The following is a 17,482-nucleotide window of genomic DNA, read 5'->3' as shown; positions in this document are numbered from 1 at the left end:
AAGTGATGATGTGGGACGTAGTTACTGTACATAGTTGACATCATATGGTGTTACTGACCTGTACTCTCTCCTAAACCAATACTTGTTCAGAGTGTGCTCTCTCCATCTCTCTCTCCATCTACCTATCCATCTCTCTCTTTCGCGCTCTAGCTCTCCACCTCTCTATCTACCTCTCTCTCCATCTACTTCTCTCTCGCTCTCCATCTACCTCTCTCTCCATCTACCTCTCTCTCGCTCTCCATCTACCTCTCTAGCCCTCTCTCTCCATTAGCTCTCTCTCTCTCTCGTCTCTCGCTCTCCATCTCTCTTGCTCTCCATCTCTCTTGCTCTCTCCATCTCTCTTGCTCTCTCCATCTCTCTCTAATTCAATCTCCAGTAGTATGGTCATTGTTTCTAGCCCTGCTGTTGGTCCTGGCTGCTACGCTGTGTTTGTTGTGATGGAGAAACAGATATGTGTCTATGACTGTGTTTAGTAGCTATGGGCCATCCCCTCCCATCATTAGTGGAGCTAGAAATCACAGCCCTCCCGTGCCCAGAGGTGAGAGAGATGAGAGTGGAGGTGAGCCTGAAATAATGCTGATGTCCCCCAGGGTCAGACCTCCATTATGGCCGCTTCAAAAACTATTAATCTGGCTTGTAGTCACTGGCCTAGAAATAATTACTTCATCTAACCTATGTAATACAGCATGACCAGCAGTCCAGTCAGGTCCAAGTGGGTGGGGGAGAGAGAGGGGTGGGAGAGAGAGGTTGGGGCAGAGAGGGGAGAGAAAGCCACAAATTACAGGCCCGTCTCTGCTGCTACTAGGTGACTGATGTACCAATCACCATCTGGATATGGCCTTTACACTAACACTGATTTAGATACACACACACACACACACACACACACACACTTTAAATTTTTTGCAATGTGTTCACAATATACTCAGCAATCCCTAAACAGGGTCTGACTAAAATAACTTACTAAAGATAACACCCATTCCAACCACTAATCACTAAAGTGAAACAGCCAGGGAACAGAGTCCAGTATATTTACTCTAACCAACCAAAACAACACACCAAACGGAACCCCCGACTTCCTAAGTAGTGCACTACCTCTGACCAGAGCTCTGTGGTCCCTGGTCAAAAGTAGTGCGCTATAGGGTGCCATTTGGGACACAACCAGAGTTTTGTTCTATCTAGTGTGAGGTCAGACAGACATCCACCTCTCTAACCACTGCTCAACACTGCCACCTAGAGATGTAGGAGAAACTGCTAGAGTCATCACCAACACCACTATGATGGTGACATAAACCAGCACAACATCCCACTACACACACACACACACCACACACACACACACACACACACACACACACACACACACACACACACACACACACACACACACACACACACACACACACACACACACACACACCACACACCACACACCACACACACAAACACCATAAAATTCAGTGCAGTCCGTCTCCATAAATGTCACAGTGAAGTATGGAATGACATGAATAAATACAACAACCATGAGTCTCCAGTCAGTCAGTGGAGGCATGGCTACATCGCTGGCTGTCACAGATGGGATCCCAGGTGGAGATTTAATTAGTTAGGGTTGAAGTCAGTCTCCCTTGTTGTCTGGGGGTCCTCGCTCGGCACGTGCTACTGTAAACATGCTCTATATCCTAATCAGGTGTCACCGCCGCGTTTGATCAGTCTGCTAAAACTTGTCACAAATCCCTGGCAGAGAGAGAGACGAGGGGGGGGGGCAGAGGGAAGGAGCGGGGAGAACAAAAGGAAGGAGCTGTCAGAGGGAGAGAGGAGGGGGAGACGGAGGAAAGTTTGCCCATTAGCAGCATTCTCCATCTCTCTCCGGCTGCCCATAGTGAGGAGTCCCCTGGTGACAGACAGCTCCAGGTCTCTGCTATACAACACAGGGACTTCACTTCACCACCGTCAGCACTATACACACTAACACAGCTGATCACTAGAACAACTACTCCAGCTAAACACTCAAGTAGTAAACTAGTTTCTGTTGTTTGCCTACAAGCCGCACCCCTTTTTGGTTTCTGCAAACACTTTCAATAGTGGGTCTTTTTCTTTAAAAGCACCAAATCAGAGACAGACACCTCCCCTCCAGAATGAGAGAAGAGAAGACAGCAGGCAGTGGAGTTGGTATAGGAACACACGCTCCATTAGATACTGTTTACTTTTCATTTATGTTGATATTGAATACATTAGCCGATTGAACCTCCTAAGAACACTGCAGAGTGACAAGCCGGAATCCGTCTTTGCAACTACCATGGCAACGGAGATTACCGCAAATAGAAAAAAATAGAAAACCTCTGAATAGAACGATACATAAATGAATTAAAGGACACAAAAACAAGCAGAGAATTAAAGTTGGAACATCTGTCAGAGACTTAGCTTCCCATCCTAATACCAGTGTTAGAACATTTATACCCTTGAAGTGAATGATCCCTTCTTTAATTGACAGTCAAGGAAAAGTGGTTGCAGCAGCATCCTGTAGCCGCTGATAAGAAAGCTTTCCCCCTCTCCCCCCCAAAAAACAGTTTAAAGAACCTTGGCACTAATCCCTATTGTCATCCCAGTGCAGTGGAAGGACTTACAAATAGCGATAACTCAACAGAGGCTGTCTGTTCCTGAGGAGTTAGGGACAGGGTAGCGGTCGCATGCTGGAGAATCAGTCACTTAGATTAATACAATCCACACGCGGCGTCAGTCAGGCATGACACTAGACTGTCACTACATTTACATCCCAGTCCATCCCTACCGTTCTATATGACAATGTGTTTAAGAAGGTCCACTCACATCACAATGAGCCTCTCTCGCTCTGTGTGTGTTGGTGGATAACACTCCCAGTCATATGATGTGCTTTACTGGTGATCCTGGAAACAACAACTTTGCAAAGCTTTGTATCACAATTTTTACATACGGAATGGGTGCCACTGTCACTCACACAAGTAGGCCAAACACACACACACACACACACACACACACACACACACACACACACACGTAGAAACAGTTGTTTATTGCGATAGGAATAAAAGTTTTCTTGGGCAGAACACAAAGAGAACACCTAGACTAAACTGATGAGCTACAGAAGAGGACTAATCTAACCAAAAACTCCACAGATTATCAAAAACAAACAGCAACATAACTGATCAAACCACAAATAAAATGGTAAGACTATTGTTGCAGAATACAAGGCTAATAGATGGCATCTCAGCCACTGCTGAGCCTCAGTGTTCAGGCTGTACGCCTGTGTGACTCCTCCACTTCAGCAGTCCTGAGACAAATGACAGTGGCTGCCCTCGACATTACAGGGCCAGGGCACGCATGACACTAGGGCTGACAACTGAACACACACAACACACCCCTAGCTGCCTTGATAAACACACACACAGCCCAAAACAGCACTGACACAACCTCTCTCCCTCCACCTCCCTCTCCTCCCACCTCCCTCTCTCTCCATCTCACAGGAGACAACCCTGACTTCAGGCCCTTACCCAGGCAAGTGGATCTGACCTGCTGCCCCCCAGTCAGCCTCATCTGAATACACAGAGACAGGAACAGGAGAGGAAGGGAAATCTGCCTATATTATGATGGGAAGAGAGGAGAAGAAGAGAGGAGAGGGGGGTGAGATGCCGTCAGGGGGCTCTCTTCTTTATGCACGTATGATCATGTGGTTGACAGCACCGGTGGGAAGAATTATGGACTGTTGAACAAAAGGTTGAGGTCTGGCTGGTTGGTGATGTGATGGTACCTGGATGGAGAGGCAGGCAGGCAGCTAGGCAGTGTTGGGGCCTGACAGTGGTGGACTTATGACAAGTACCACCACGCACACACACACACACACACACGGCACCTCCTCGCTATCCGCTCGCACCAAAGTCTGTCACTCAGAATGGGCCAAGAACGCTGCACGTTAGAGTGAGCGTGGGGGGCGGAGAAAGGATTGAGGGGGATTCTGGTCAGAGGTTAAGCGCAGAGAAGACAGCAATGAAAGGCAACTGTCATGCACCAGCGCACGCTGAGGAGCACCTGTCTCATGGAGAACATGCAAAGAAGGAATGCTCTCCGAGTCCTGACAACACCCCTCCTCCACACCCCTATTACCATCACTACCCCACACAGAACACACACAGTACACACACAGTACACACACATAACTCAGCCCCTCTAAAAAAGAGTGGCGGCACTACACCACAGAAGGCAACGCCTGCCTGACAGCATGCCAATTAAACTGGTGACCCCTTCTCTAACATAGCATTTGCATGACTAAAGTTAGCTGGGCTCATGAACAAAAACACAGGCTGAGAGAGAATCACTGAAAGATGAAGAGGCTACCTGGCTGGCATCAACAGGTATCATGGACTATCCAAAGAAATTATCCATCAAATGGTCTTGGCTTATTTTTAAATGAAATAAGCCCTTAATATCTGACGCCAGGTAGAGAAAGGTATTTTATGAATGGTGGTTGGTGGGTAAGGCAAGGTAGAGGCAAGGCACTCCAGCTGGCTAGGTTACACTAGGCTCCAGTGATGGGGCAGGGCACTACCATCCTACTCCCTCCTCAGTCTCCCTCCTCAGTCTCCCCCCTCAGTCTCCCCCCTCAGTCTCCCCCCTCAGTCTCCCCTGGGCAGTGTACTACAGTACTACATGCCAGGTACTTTCATTACACACGTTTATGGAAAATATCTTATGATGTACAAATTAACAGTTACAATTTACAGGGCCTTATGAAAGTGGCCTCCTGCAGTTTTTGTGAATGGAGGCTATTGAAGCAGTCATCAGAAGCAGATGTTGGCCAAGTCTAACGTTAGCTAACTGCTAGGTAGCTCAGCTTTATTGGAAAGGTGAGTCATTACAAAGGAAAATAAATTCACAAATAAACAGCAACACCACCAGTCCTGTAATATAAATGGAGCAGGTGGATTCATAGGGAGAGCAGGCCTTCTGAGAGCTACAATAGGTAGGCTATCTTTACTGCTATAGGACCAAGAGCAAAAGAAAGTTAACCTACATGATGAACGCCAAAGACAGCACGCCAAAGACTGCACCTCAAGTGTTGTCTAGTCACTGTCCTTGTGACAGATGGCATTAGGAAAATTAGATTAAATTAGAGGACTGCTGCAACAGTCTTCTCGTCCTCTCCCTCTCTCATCATTAGTCACTCACTCTCTCTCTCTCTACAGTGTGTCCCCCCCCTCCATACATACGTACAGATTCAAATGAAAATAATGACCTCCCTAGATTGAAGCCTTGAGTGGCTAATGAACTGCCCCGAGTCCCCTCTGTCTGAGGTGAGCGGGTCATTCCCATGTTTATTTAGTACGGCCCCACCACAGCCACACACACACCACCTATTGATCAGATTGATTAGTCCATGTATATCACCGGTGATAGGGCTCTGTGTGACTGATGAACTCTGGGTCACACTGAACGTAAACTCATTGACTCTGACAGCTGAGATGATCCATTGTCACAGCAGCTCGTTTGGGAAAATACGAAGACATCAGCAATAATATGCCACTGCTAATATGAACTGCTAGGTAGAGCTGATGATGACATGGGATCAGTCAACGGAGAGGGTCGCCCACAGCTAACAAGCTAACAGCCTGCTCAGAACAAAACCTGGGACTGGTGGTAAATTTGACTTCTGAAACTGAGCAACTAGGCCGATTTCTGCTGACAATCCAGTTAGGTATTATTTCAAAGAAAATCCTGAATAAATGTAACATTTGTCAATAGTAATAAAGTATGAATAAAGTTATTACTATGTAGCAGACACTAAATCTTTGTTCATCTGCCAGATGACTTGAACATAGCTGTAATATGTAATATTACTGTAATATGTTCATCCTTAGTGTTTTCAACATACACTAAAACCCCAAGCCCTTTAGCCAAACCGTGTGGATGGACATGCTGTGTGAAGTGTCATCTATCATATGGCTGCTGTGATGGCTAACATCAGGAGAGGAACCTAGGCTATATCCCAGAGTGCATCCAAAATGGCACCCTATTCCGTACATAGCGCACTAATTTTTATCAGGGCCATGGTCAAAAGTAATGCACTATATAGGGAATAGGGTGGCATTTGGGATAAATCCTCAAGCTGGTTTTTCCCTCTGGATGTTTAGTAGGATCACAGATGCTCTTAAACACACACATGTCCGTGGGCCCTGGCAGCTAGGGGCGGCTGTAGACATGGGACCTGAGACACCACAGAGAGAGCAGCCAGGCCGGGCTGTAAAAGTTGATATCCTCCCAGATGCAAACCAAATGTAGACATCATGAACCTTTAAATTGTCCTACATTTAAAGCAGACCACTATAAAAGGGGGTCAGGATAAGAGAAGAGATCTGTATGCAGACACACATCTAGATCATTACACATGAAGAGCCATATTATATACTGCACCACTGTGTAGCTGTTGACAGGGATGTAGGACTACTTACTGAGAACCCATATTTCAGATATAAACAGTTAGTAGTGTATCTAACTCCCAGAAAAGGGTACGATAGCTGGTTCCATGTCAGTGCCATTACTGCAAATAAAAATGTGCTATAAATTTGCTCTTTGTTGCCAAGAGATCAAAGAAACCCTGTAGCTGGCAAAAACAATGGAAAAAACAATAGCAACCCAAGTCCCTCTTCCATCACTGACACATTGCCACTGCCAGGCATGTGGCTTAAAGGCTGTAGTGTTGGGTTGGGTTTACCAAGCTGATCTGTAAACAACACAAAAACAGTCCAGATATATCCAGGCTAAGCTCCAATAACTAAGACAAGGTATAAAGAGGGGGGGGGGGCTTATAGCCACAGACTAATCAACCCTCCTCGTCGTTCTCATATCGGATCAATGAACTACCCGGGGCCCTGGGCCCACTGCCACCCCACCGCACAGGCACTACATTACACACAAAACTTCATATTCATTCATTGATTTACTTTTCAGAATAGTATATCATTGAACTCCAATGGGACTAAAAACAGAGTCTGGGGCTGAGGTCAAGCCCACTTGCATGGACAGATGTTTGCACAATATTGATGGCCCAAGCAGAAATAAATGACTAAATATCCCGATCGATACCTAGTTTCCCTAGCCGGCCCTGTGCGACAGCAGATACATAAATACATCTTTATGGCTACAGGAATGGTCCCTAATGAAGAGTGGATAAATGCTCCCCTGAAGGTAAACTCTTTGATTAGCTGAGGCCAGAGGTGACGCCCGGTTGGGGAGGGCAGAGGCGATATGCTGACATGGAAATGCCATACCTTCCATTGCCTGAGGAGTCTAATGGTTAAGAAGGGCTAAGTTACTGAGGGGGCAACAAGGATATGACAGGTCACAAGCCTTGAGCAGGTCGTTCTGTGCTACCTGACCTCCTTTCCATTTGTAATGGTAATAGCATAGATCAGCAGCATTCTCAATCATACTCATAGTCAATAACACACATATTGTTTCAATTCTACATGTAGCCTCTAGCTCTGTTTTGACTGTATCACTGGGCTGGAGAGGATATTGTTGAAACAAATTCTCTGCATTTCATCTCCAGCCACCTCAAGCACGAAGGCCCTAGCTGTCAGTGGTTAAGACGTATGAAAGAGGGGACATGAGACTGTAATCAGGCCAGACCATCATCATCATCATCAGGAGTAGCAGTACTGGGCTCCAGCTCTCTGTCTCCCTCATGGTGAAGAGACAGTGGTGCTGATGACACTAGATAGAGGATCTGGATGAAGCTGCCTGCTCTTATTTACAGCACAGCTCAATTACCCAGGACAACACCAAGCAGGCTCATCACTCAGCTTTCCCTTCACTGCTCTACAGTGACCAACAGGGCCATAAAGAGGGAGGAACCAGATCATTCCCTGCTCCTTAATTAAATGAGAGCAAAGCTGTTGAGCAAAGCCTCTCCGTAAGCAGACCCTCCTCTTCCTCAACAAAGCAGCCCCCACCCAGATTGAGCTGGCCAGCCCTCCAACCAATGAAGACCTCCCGGTCATCATCCCTGCTCGGCCCTAAATCAACAGCTGGATAAACAGCCTCCACGGTGGGTTAGTGCCGGTCCCCATGCAGTCACAAGAGGCCGAGGGCCGGGGGGCTCCAGGGGGCCGAGTCAGGAGCCGGATCGACACCTCAACAGCGATAAGTAATTCTGTGTTGGATTAGCAGCATGATGGCCTGATCAATACAGGGTGATACATTCAGGCCATTAGGAATGCAGGGAGGAAATGGCCCCCTCTGGTAATAAAGCAGGCCTTATGTCTGGCTGTGCCTTCATCAGATCTCTCCATTAGTGTAATGGTACTATTATCAGCCACAGCAAAATACCTATTTTACCAGGGAACCTTTTTTTCAGCCGGACGGACCGCGTCGTGCTGGAGGGGGTCTGAGTCAGGGAGGGAGAGCCATGCAGTGAGGAGTGGAGAAATATCCTCTCTCTCTCGTCCTCCTTCCCCAGGCCCGGATGTAAATCTCCAGCAGCCTACTTCTATGTTCCCTGCCCGGCTCCTAGTGCTCCTTACGTATTCCTAAGTGTGTTTTATGTCAGCTCCCAACACTATTTCTCCATTATTGGCTCATTAATAGAACTAGCAGTGTGTTAGCGGTGGGTAAGGGGGGGGGCCCGCCGGAGCAGGGGAAAGGTGCTGAATGTCATGAAGGTGCTGAATGTGACACCCCCTCTTGCAAAAACAACCAGAGCCGACATGACAGCACACCCGGCATTAGTCGCCATAAATCGTTACCTTAACACTAATTCACTGGGTAACATTTTGTGTGTGTGGGGGGGGGGGGGGGGGGTTGATTAACCATGTCTGGATGTGTGGACACATAATCAGCTTTTACCTCTCTAGTTGAACATTTAACAGAATTGCCAAGGGAAACACAAAACATTTTAATGAGTGTTGAGGAATGAAATACCCTAAACAGCTTGCACTAGCTGCCACAACCAGAGGGAACCAATGAGGCTGATCTGAGCGATGTTCTGGGCTCAGCCAGGACCTCAGCGCAACATCTGGTGACCCTATGTGGTCATTACTTAGCCTGACATTACCCGGAAATATATTTCCACTTTTTCATCAACACTTTATACACGTCATCACATAGACAGCAGCTATCGTCAAAGACAACGTCAAGAAAGTAGGTTGAGGGTCATTTCCATTTATATTCAGTTTACACAGGACATGTATATAAACATCCATATACCTTTATTTCTAAAATAATAGACATGTTTCAAACCATGAATTTCGATTACAATAACCTGCTGGCATTCATGAAAAATCATGCTATTGATCACAGTATATTACAAGTAGGCCTATTAGTTACGGCTTTTTAGTTGATGAGACAGAAAAACATGCTATTGATCACAGTATATTACAAGTAGGCCTATTAGTTACGGCTTTTTAGTTGATGAGACAGAAAAACATGCTATTGATCACAGTATATTACAAGTAGGCCTATTAGTTACGGCTTTTTAGTTGATGCGACAGAAAAACATGCTATTGATCACAGTATATTACAAGTAGGCCTATTAGTTACGGCTTTTTAGTTGATGAGACAGAAAAACATGCTATTGATCACAGTATATTACAAGTAGGCCTATTAGTTACGGCTTTTTAGTTGATGCGACAGAAAAACATGCTATTGATCACAGTATATTACAAGTAGGCCTATTAGTTACGGCTTTTTAGTTGATGAGACAGAAAAACATGCTATTGATCACAGTATATTACAAGTAGGCCTATTAGTTACGGCTTTTTAGTTGATGAGACAGACAAACAGTGCTGCTCTCAGAAACATGGGTAAGCCATTATTGTCCTGCACATTGTATTGGATGTGGTTAAATTGAGAGTCTGCCTTTTTAAAACAGGTTGGGAGTTATGTTCAGTAGGCCTTCATGATAAATAGCTTGCCTTCACTAAACTAGCAAAATGACAGGGGGAAACAACTCACTGATTGAGTCTAACTGCAAACACACTCACTTATGAGACTACAGTCATATCCCCAAATCCCCAGTTATTACATATCATGATAAACTGAACCACTGCACTGTGTCCCTGCCCTATAACAAGCCACTGGGATTAATGCAGCACTTCTAACTTGGGTCTGTTCTGTGGTCTTCCAGCCATTTTACCATAACAACACCTTGTCCTCATTCCTCAATCATCCTTTTATTATTTGTCTAAAAGAGGAAGCAGAACCATTAGCTAGGTCTGAGTCTGCTCTCTCTGTGAGTGTGTGTGTCTGCTCTATGCTGCCTACACCCATGAGAGCGTTCTCGCTCTCATCTGGTCACCATGGCCGCTCTCTCAGCTCTTCATAAACAGGAGGAACCACGTCCTACATAGTTTCTGTGCTGTCAGACATGATCCAAACACATGTGCCATGGCAGACTGTGGCACGGCAAAGGCTGGGAGCTGCTGGGACTGACTGACTTGGAGAGAGCAGACCGGGGTTCAAATACTATTTGAAATCGTTCAAAAACTTTTAGTGATTGCTCTAGCCTGCCTAGAGTGCCAGATGGGTGGGGCTTGCAGTGTTAGGAATATTACATTGGTCCAGTAAGCCAGTCAAGCTCAATCACAGACAAAGTGTTTGAAATGATTTTGAATAGTATTTGAACGCATGTCTGGATGAGCCTGAGCAGAGCAGTCTGCATGGGCCCAGCAGTAGGGGTAGCTAAGGAGGTCTGGATGAGCCTGAGCAGAGCAGTCTGCATGGGCCCAGCAGTAGGGGTAGCTAAGGAGGTCTGGATGAGCCTGAGCAGAGCAGTCTGCATGGGCCCAGCAGTAGGAGTAGCTAGGGAGGTCTGGATGAGCCTGAGCAGAGCAGTCTGCATGGGCCCAGCAGTAGGGGTAGCTAAGGAGGTCTGGATGAGCCTGAGCAGAGCAGTCTGCATGGGCCCAGCAGTAGGGGTAGCTAGGGAGGTCTGGGTGAACCTGAGCAGAGCAGTCGGCATGGGCCCAGCAGTAGAGGTAGCTAAGGAGGTCTGGGTGAGCCTGAGCAGAGCAGTCTGCATGGGCCCAGCAGTAGGGGTAGCTAAGGAGGTCTGGGTGAGCCTGAGCAGAGCAGTCTTCATAGGCCCAGCAGTAGGGGTAGCTAAGGAGGTCTGGGTGAGCCTGAGCAGAGCAGTCTGCATGGGCCCAGCAGTAGGGGTAGCTAAGGAGGTCTGGGTGAGCCTGAGCAGAGCAGTCTGCATGGGCCCAGCAGTAGGGGTAGCTAAGGAGGTCTGGATGAGCCTGAGCAGAGCAGTCTGCATGGGCCCAGCAGTAGGGGTAGCTAAGGAGGTCTGGGTGAGCCTGAACAGAGCAGTCGGCATGGGACCAGCAGTAGGGGTAGCTAAGGAGGTCTGGGTGAGCCTGAGCAGAGCAGTCTGCATGGGCCCAGCAGTAGGGGAAGCTAAGGAGGTCTGGATGAGCCTGAGCAGTCTGCATGGGCCCAGCAGTAGGGGTAGCTAAGGAGGTCTGGATGAGCCTGAGCAGAGCAGTCTGCATGGGCCCAGCAGTAGGGGTAGCTAAGGAGGTCTGGGTGAGCCTGAGCAGAGCAGTCTGCATGGGCCCAGCACTAGGGGTAGCTAAGGAGGTCTGGATGAGCCTGAGCAGAGCAGTCTGCATGGGCCCAGCAGTAGGGGTAGCTAAGGAGGTCTGGGTGAGCCTGAGCAGAGCAGTCTGCATGGGCCCAGCAGTAGGGGTAGGGGTAGCTAAGGAGGTCTGGGTGAGCCTGAGCAGAGCAGTCTGCATGGGCCCAGCAGTAGGGGTAGCTAAGGAGGTCTGGGTGACCTCCCAGAGCGCTAAGAACCTTGGCGTGATCCTGGACAACACCCTGTCGTTCTCAACTAACATCAAGGCGGTGGCCCGTTCCTGTAGGTTCATGCTCTACAACATCCGCAGAGTACGACCCTGCCTCACACAGGAAGCGGCGCAGGTCCTAATCCAGGCACTTGTCATCTCCCGTCTGGATTACTGCAACTCGCTGTTGGCTGGGCTCCCTGCCTGTGCCATTAAACCCCTACAACTCATCCAGAACGCCGCAGCCCGCCTGGTGTTCAACCTTCCCAAGTTCTCTCACGTCACCCCGCTCCTCCGCTCTCTCCACTGGCTTCCAGTTGAAGCTCGCATCCGCTACAAGACCATGGTGCTTGCCTACGGAGCCGTGAGGGGAACGGCACCTCAGTACCTCCAGGCTCTGATCAGGCCCTACACCCAAACAAGGGCACTGCGTTCATCCACCTCTGGCCTGCTCGCCTCCCTACCACTGAGGAAGTACAGTTCCCGCTCAGGCCAGTCAAAACTGTTCGCTGCTCTGGCCCCCCAATGGTGGAACAAACTCCCTCACGACGCCAGGACAGCGGAGTCAATCACCACCTTCCGGAGACACCTGAAACCCCACCTCTTTAAGGAATACCTAGGATAGGATAAAGTAATCCTTCTCACCCCCCCCCTTAAAAGATTTAGATGCACTATTGTAAAGTGGCTGCTCCACTGGATGTCATAAGGTGAATGCACCAATTTGTAAGTCGCTCTGGATAAGAGCGTCTGCTAAATGACTTAAATGTAAATGTAAATGTGAGCCTGAGCAGAGCAGTCTGCATGGGCCCAGCAGTAGGGGTAGCTAAGGAGGTCTGGGTGAGCCTGAGCAGAGCAGTCTGCATGGGCGCAGCAGTAGGGGTAGCTAAGGAGGTCTGGGTGAGCCTGAGCAGAGCAGTCTGCATGGGCCCAGCAGTAGGGGTAGCTAAGGAGGTCTGGATGAGCCTGAGCAGAGGAGTCTGCATGGGCCCAGCAGTAGGGGTAGCTAAGGAGGTCTGGATGAGCCTGAGCAGAGCAGTCTGCATGGGCCCAGCAGTAGGGGTAGCTAAGGAGGTCTGGATGAGCCTGAGCAGAGCAGTCTGCATGGGCCCAGCAGTAGGGGTAGCTAAGGAGGTCTGGATGAGCCTGAGCAGAGCAGTCTGCATGGGCCCAGCAGTAGGGGTAGCTAGGGAGGTCTGGAGAACAGAACAGCCTTTACTTTCCTGCTATTTCTCTCCATCTAATTACACAACCCACAAACACAGCACATCCAGACCAGAACACACCACCACTAATCACAGCAGGCCTCTTCGGCAGTGGGGTCTGCTACCTACTATTTTTTTGTATTATTTTATTTAACCAGGTAGGCTAGTTGAGAACAAGTTCTCATTTACAACTGCGACCTGGCCAAGTTAAAGCCTGGGTCTGCTACCTACTATAAAGCCTGGGTATGCTACCTACTATAAAGCCTGGGTCTGCTACCTACTATAAAGCCTGGGTCTGCTACCTACTATAAAGCCTGGGTCTGCTACCTACTATAAAGCCTGGGTCTGCTACCTACTATAAAGCCTGGGTATGCTACCTACTATAAAGCCTGGGTATGCTACCTACTATAAAGCCTGGGTATGCTACCTACTATAAAGCCTGGGTATGCTACCTACTATAAAGCCTGGGTATGCTACCTACTATAAAGCCTGGGTCTGCTACCTACTATAAAGCCTGGGTATGCTACCTACTATAAAGCCTGGGTCTGCTACCTACTATAAAGCCTGGGTATGCTACCTACTATAAAGCCTGGGTATGCTACCTACTATAAAGCCTGGGTCTGCTACCTACTATAAAGCCTGGGTATGCTACCTACTATAAAGCCTGGGTCTGCTACCTACTATAAAGCCTGGGTCTGCTACCTACTATAAAGCCTGGGTCTGCTACCTACTATAAAGCCTGGGTATGCTACCTACTATAAAGCCTGGGTATGCTACCTACTATAAAGCCTGGGTCTGCTACCTACTATAAAGCCTGGGTCTGCTACCTACTATAAAGCCTGGGTCTGCTACCTACTATAAAGCCTGGGTATGCTACCTACTATAAAGCCTGGGTATGCTACCTACTATAAAGCCTGGGTATGCTACCTACTATAAAGCCTGGGTCTGCTACCTACTATAAAGCCTGGGTCTGCCTACTACCTACTATAAAGCCTGGGTATGCTACCTACTATAAAGCCTGGGTCTGCTACCTACTATAAAGCCTGGGTATGCTACCTACTATAAAGCCTGGGTCTGCTACCTACTATAAAGCCTGGGTCTGCTACCTACTATAAAGCCTGGGTATGCTACCTACTATAAAGCCTGGGTCTGCTACCTACTATAAAGCCTGGGTATGCTACCTACTATAAAGCCTGGGTCTGCTACCTACTATAAAGCCTGGGTCTGCTACCTACTATAAAGCCTGGGTCTGCTACCTACTATAAAGCCTGGGTCTGCTACCTACTATAAAGCCTGGGTATGCTACCTACTATAAAGCCTGGGTCTGCTACCTACTATAAAGCCTGGGTCTGCTACCTACTATAAAGCCTGGGTCTGCTACCTACTATAAAGCCTGGGTCTGCTACCTACTATAAAGCCTGGGTCTGCTACCTACTATAAAGCCTGGGTCTGCTACCTACTATAAAGCCTGGGTCTGCTACCTACTATAAAGCCTGGGTCTGCTACCTACTATAAAGCCTGGGTCTGCTACCTACTATAAAGCCTGGGTCTGCTACCTACTATAAAGCCTGGGTCTGCTACCTACTATAAAGCCTGGGTCTGCTACCTACTATAAAGCCTGGGTCTGCTACCTACTATAAAGCCTGGGTATGCTACCTACTATAAAGCCTGGGTCTGCTACCTACTATAAAGCCTGGGTCTGCTACCTACTATAAAGCCTGGGTCTGCTACCTACTATAAAGCCTGGGTCTGCTACCTACTATAAAGCCTGGGTATGCTACCTACTATAAAGCCTGGGTCTGCTACCTACTATAAAGCCTGGGTATGCCCAAAATGTCACACCTTTACTTTGATCAACTATTTCATTCTCAATCAGATTTTTACACAAACGCCAGTCAATGCTGTTACTATTCATTGTTTTGAACAGCATCCCAGGACAATCCAGCAGCAATCATAGTCCTTTGCGTTTGAGAGATGAGCCTATAATTATTACCTGCAATAGAATTGTACCACTCGCACACAGCCAGAAGCTGCTCTCCTCCAACTCACAGGATAGTTTAAGAACACACTGCAGTCACTTACGTTCCCCCATACAATTTTGGAGTAAGATTATTCTGATTGAGGGAGTATGACTTGAAAATCTAAAATATAGGGGACTTTTACCATGCAACGTGTCTAAATAAATATTCGAGCCTTCATAGCGATCCAATCAGTTTATTGTAGCACAGTCTACACCCATGTCTAAACTGTAATACTGAAAGCAAAAACAGTGTAGGCCTATCTGTAACGATAAAGCTGTTAATAACAGCGATGCTCCATTGTAGGTGAATGAAGAGGAAACCACAATAAAGCCAGAAATCATGCAGGCTGATGTGTAGCTACATAGACAACTGCAACTTTCCAGCCTTCAAAATGACCCAAGCATCACCGCATTTGGAACATAAAGTTCTGAGAGAACGAGTCCACTGTGTATTTGCCAGAGCTAAGGGAGAATAACGCTATGAATACCTTTCTTCTCTTCTCGCTCTCACTGCCACCCGATCGTTTCATGTTTCCTAGAGTTGTGTTTACACACTCGCGTTCACTGCAGCGCATCTTGGTAGTTGTAGTTCCAACAGAATAATTACAATACAACTTATAGCTCTGTTAAATAAACAGAGCATATAAAATGAACGGGTGCCGTGTAATAATAATCTAGATACAAAGAGGGGTTATGAAAGAGTACCTTTCTGATCACAATCTAGCATTCATTTGCTTCGAATGAAAATGGAAAACTTCATATCCCGAAGCACGGAACAGAGGAAATACGTTCCAGCGTAATTTGACTCAGCCGGATGGGGATTCTTGCTGCGTAGTGCGCACAGCAGCTACAATAATACTAGATCTTCAAATCATATGTAAACCATACCATCCTTAAAATAGCGTTGAGATAATTGTATAAATATGGTAAATCTCGCAGCTGCTCTTTTGATGTCGACGAGCGCGTTCAATCTAAAATGCAAACAAGTGCTTTAGCAATTCAACATGGCAAAACAATGGTTTAAAACACAAAATAATACAGCACGTGGATCAATTTAAAACGAATAAAGTAGCTGAAATAATAATAAAGGTAAACTTCAATGAAATGTATTTCCACATGTTGTGACATTGTCACTTTTATATTTTCGAATAGGCCTAGCCAATACATTACAATGAGATTTTATAAGAAATAGAAAAAGGTTTGGGCAGTTTTAACTTTTTTTTTGCTGCTTGGGTTTTTTCTTGTGTAGCCTAAATCAAAAGCAGCGTTTTGTAACTTGTGTAAAAATAGCAATCATGCTTTGAACATGCTCCAAGACTCCAACACTGCCAAGACTCTTTCAACTCTTCCATCTCATATCCAGGTGCTTTGCTGCGAAAATATATTGGCTGCCTCGACATAGACAGACACACATCACTTTCTACTCACCACCAATTGTGAAAGCAAACCATAAACATGCTGTATACAGTATGGGAGCATTTATGTATGGTATCACATGCAGACAAAATGCCCTCTACCTTGGGTTCAACCAAATACCTTGTAACATACTGTGAATAGTGTTGAAATGTGCTCTGTCTGTTATTCTTATCAAAGACAGCACATATGTGAAAGACATGCGCTGCTTCACACACACACACACACACACACACGGGGGGGGGGGGGGGCTGCAAGGTTGGAAACACCTGCTTTGTATTACCATTACAGACTTTGATCAGTGTCTTCATTAGTTTCCTTTGTAATCTCTTTCCTTTTATGGTAGAGCTGAACTAAGTGACCCGGGCACAATGATTTAACACATGTTCCATTCACCTGTCTTGTAAAAAGCTCAAAAGCTGTCCTGCTTTCAAATGTGTTGGTGTCTCTGGCATCCTTTGGCAATAAACAGAAAATGGTCCTTTTGATTCCTATTTATAACCTACATTTCCTCTCTCTATAAATATATTTGGAAACACTTTGACAAAACTGGATCCACGTGCATATTAGAACATAAACATATGGGGGCATATAGGAGGGTTTAGGACAGAGCTAATAGAGAGAACATTTGTTATATATGTTATAAATATCCCTTTTAACTGTAATGTCCCAAACCCCTGTCTTTCCACCATCAACCCAATCCATCATTATGTTCCTCATGTCTGTTAAACTACCTTTCACATACTACCCCTGTCAATCATATCTCTGGATGAAAAACATTTCAAAGACAAGCAGAAGGGATCTCTGACTCCACGTCTCATTTTTCCTAGTCAGATTGTGTGTGTGTGTGTGGGGGGTCACATATTTGTCAGATTGGAACAGCACAGCGGGGGCATTGGAACTGATCCTAATGCTCAGGTCCTTCATGGTAAAACAGACAATTTACAGCCTCCCAACAATAACGGTCATTTGTCATGTAGCCAATCAGGCTATTTACTCCCCACCTCTCCTCTGATGTCCATCTCACAGGG

The 17,482-nt window shown here is 46.8% G+C and overlaps 1 protein-coding gene across 1 annotated transcript in view; it reads right to left on the bottom strand.

The window, feature by feature from the left end:
* LOC115117527 (alpha-ketoglutarate-dependent dioxygenase FTO-like) overlaps positions 1–15,578 on the bottom strand; it is a 32,145-nt gene extending 16,567 nt beyond the window's left edge. The window contains exon 1 of the mRNA XM_065012578.1: positions 15,527–15,578. Coding sequence (XP_064868650.1) covers positions 15,527–15,568 — 42 coding nt within the window. The 5' untranslated portion in view covers positions 15,569–15,578. The remainder of the gene's footprint in view (positions 1–15,526) is intronic.
* Positions 15,579–17,482: the final 1,904 nt, after the last annotated feature.

This window comes from Oncorhynchus nerka, linkage group LG28 (genome assembly GCF_034236695.1).
Source record: "Oncorhynchus nerka isolate Pitt River linkage group LG28, Oner_Uvic_2.0, whole genome shotgun sequence".
NCBI classification, from domain to species: domain Eukaryota; kingdom Metazoa; phylum Chordata; class Actinopteri; order Salmoniformes; family Salmonidae; genus Oncorhynchus; species Oncorhynchus nerka.
The sequence above is the reverse complement of the archived record's forward strand: the minus strand, read 5'-3'. Positions and strand labels throughout refer to the sequence as shown.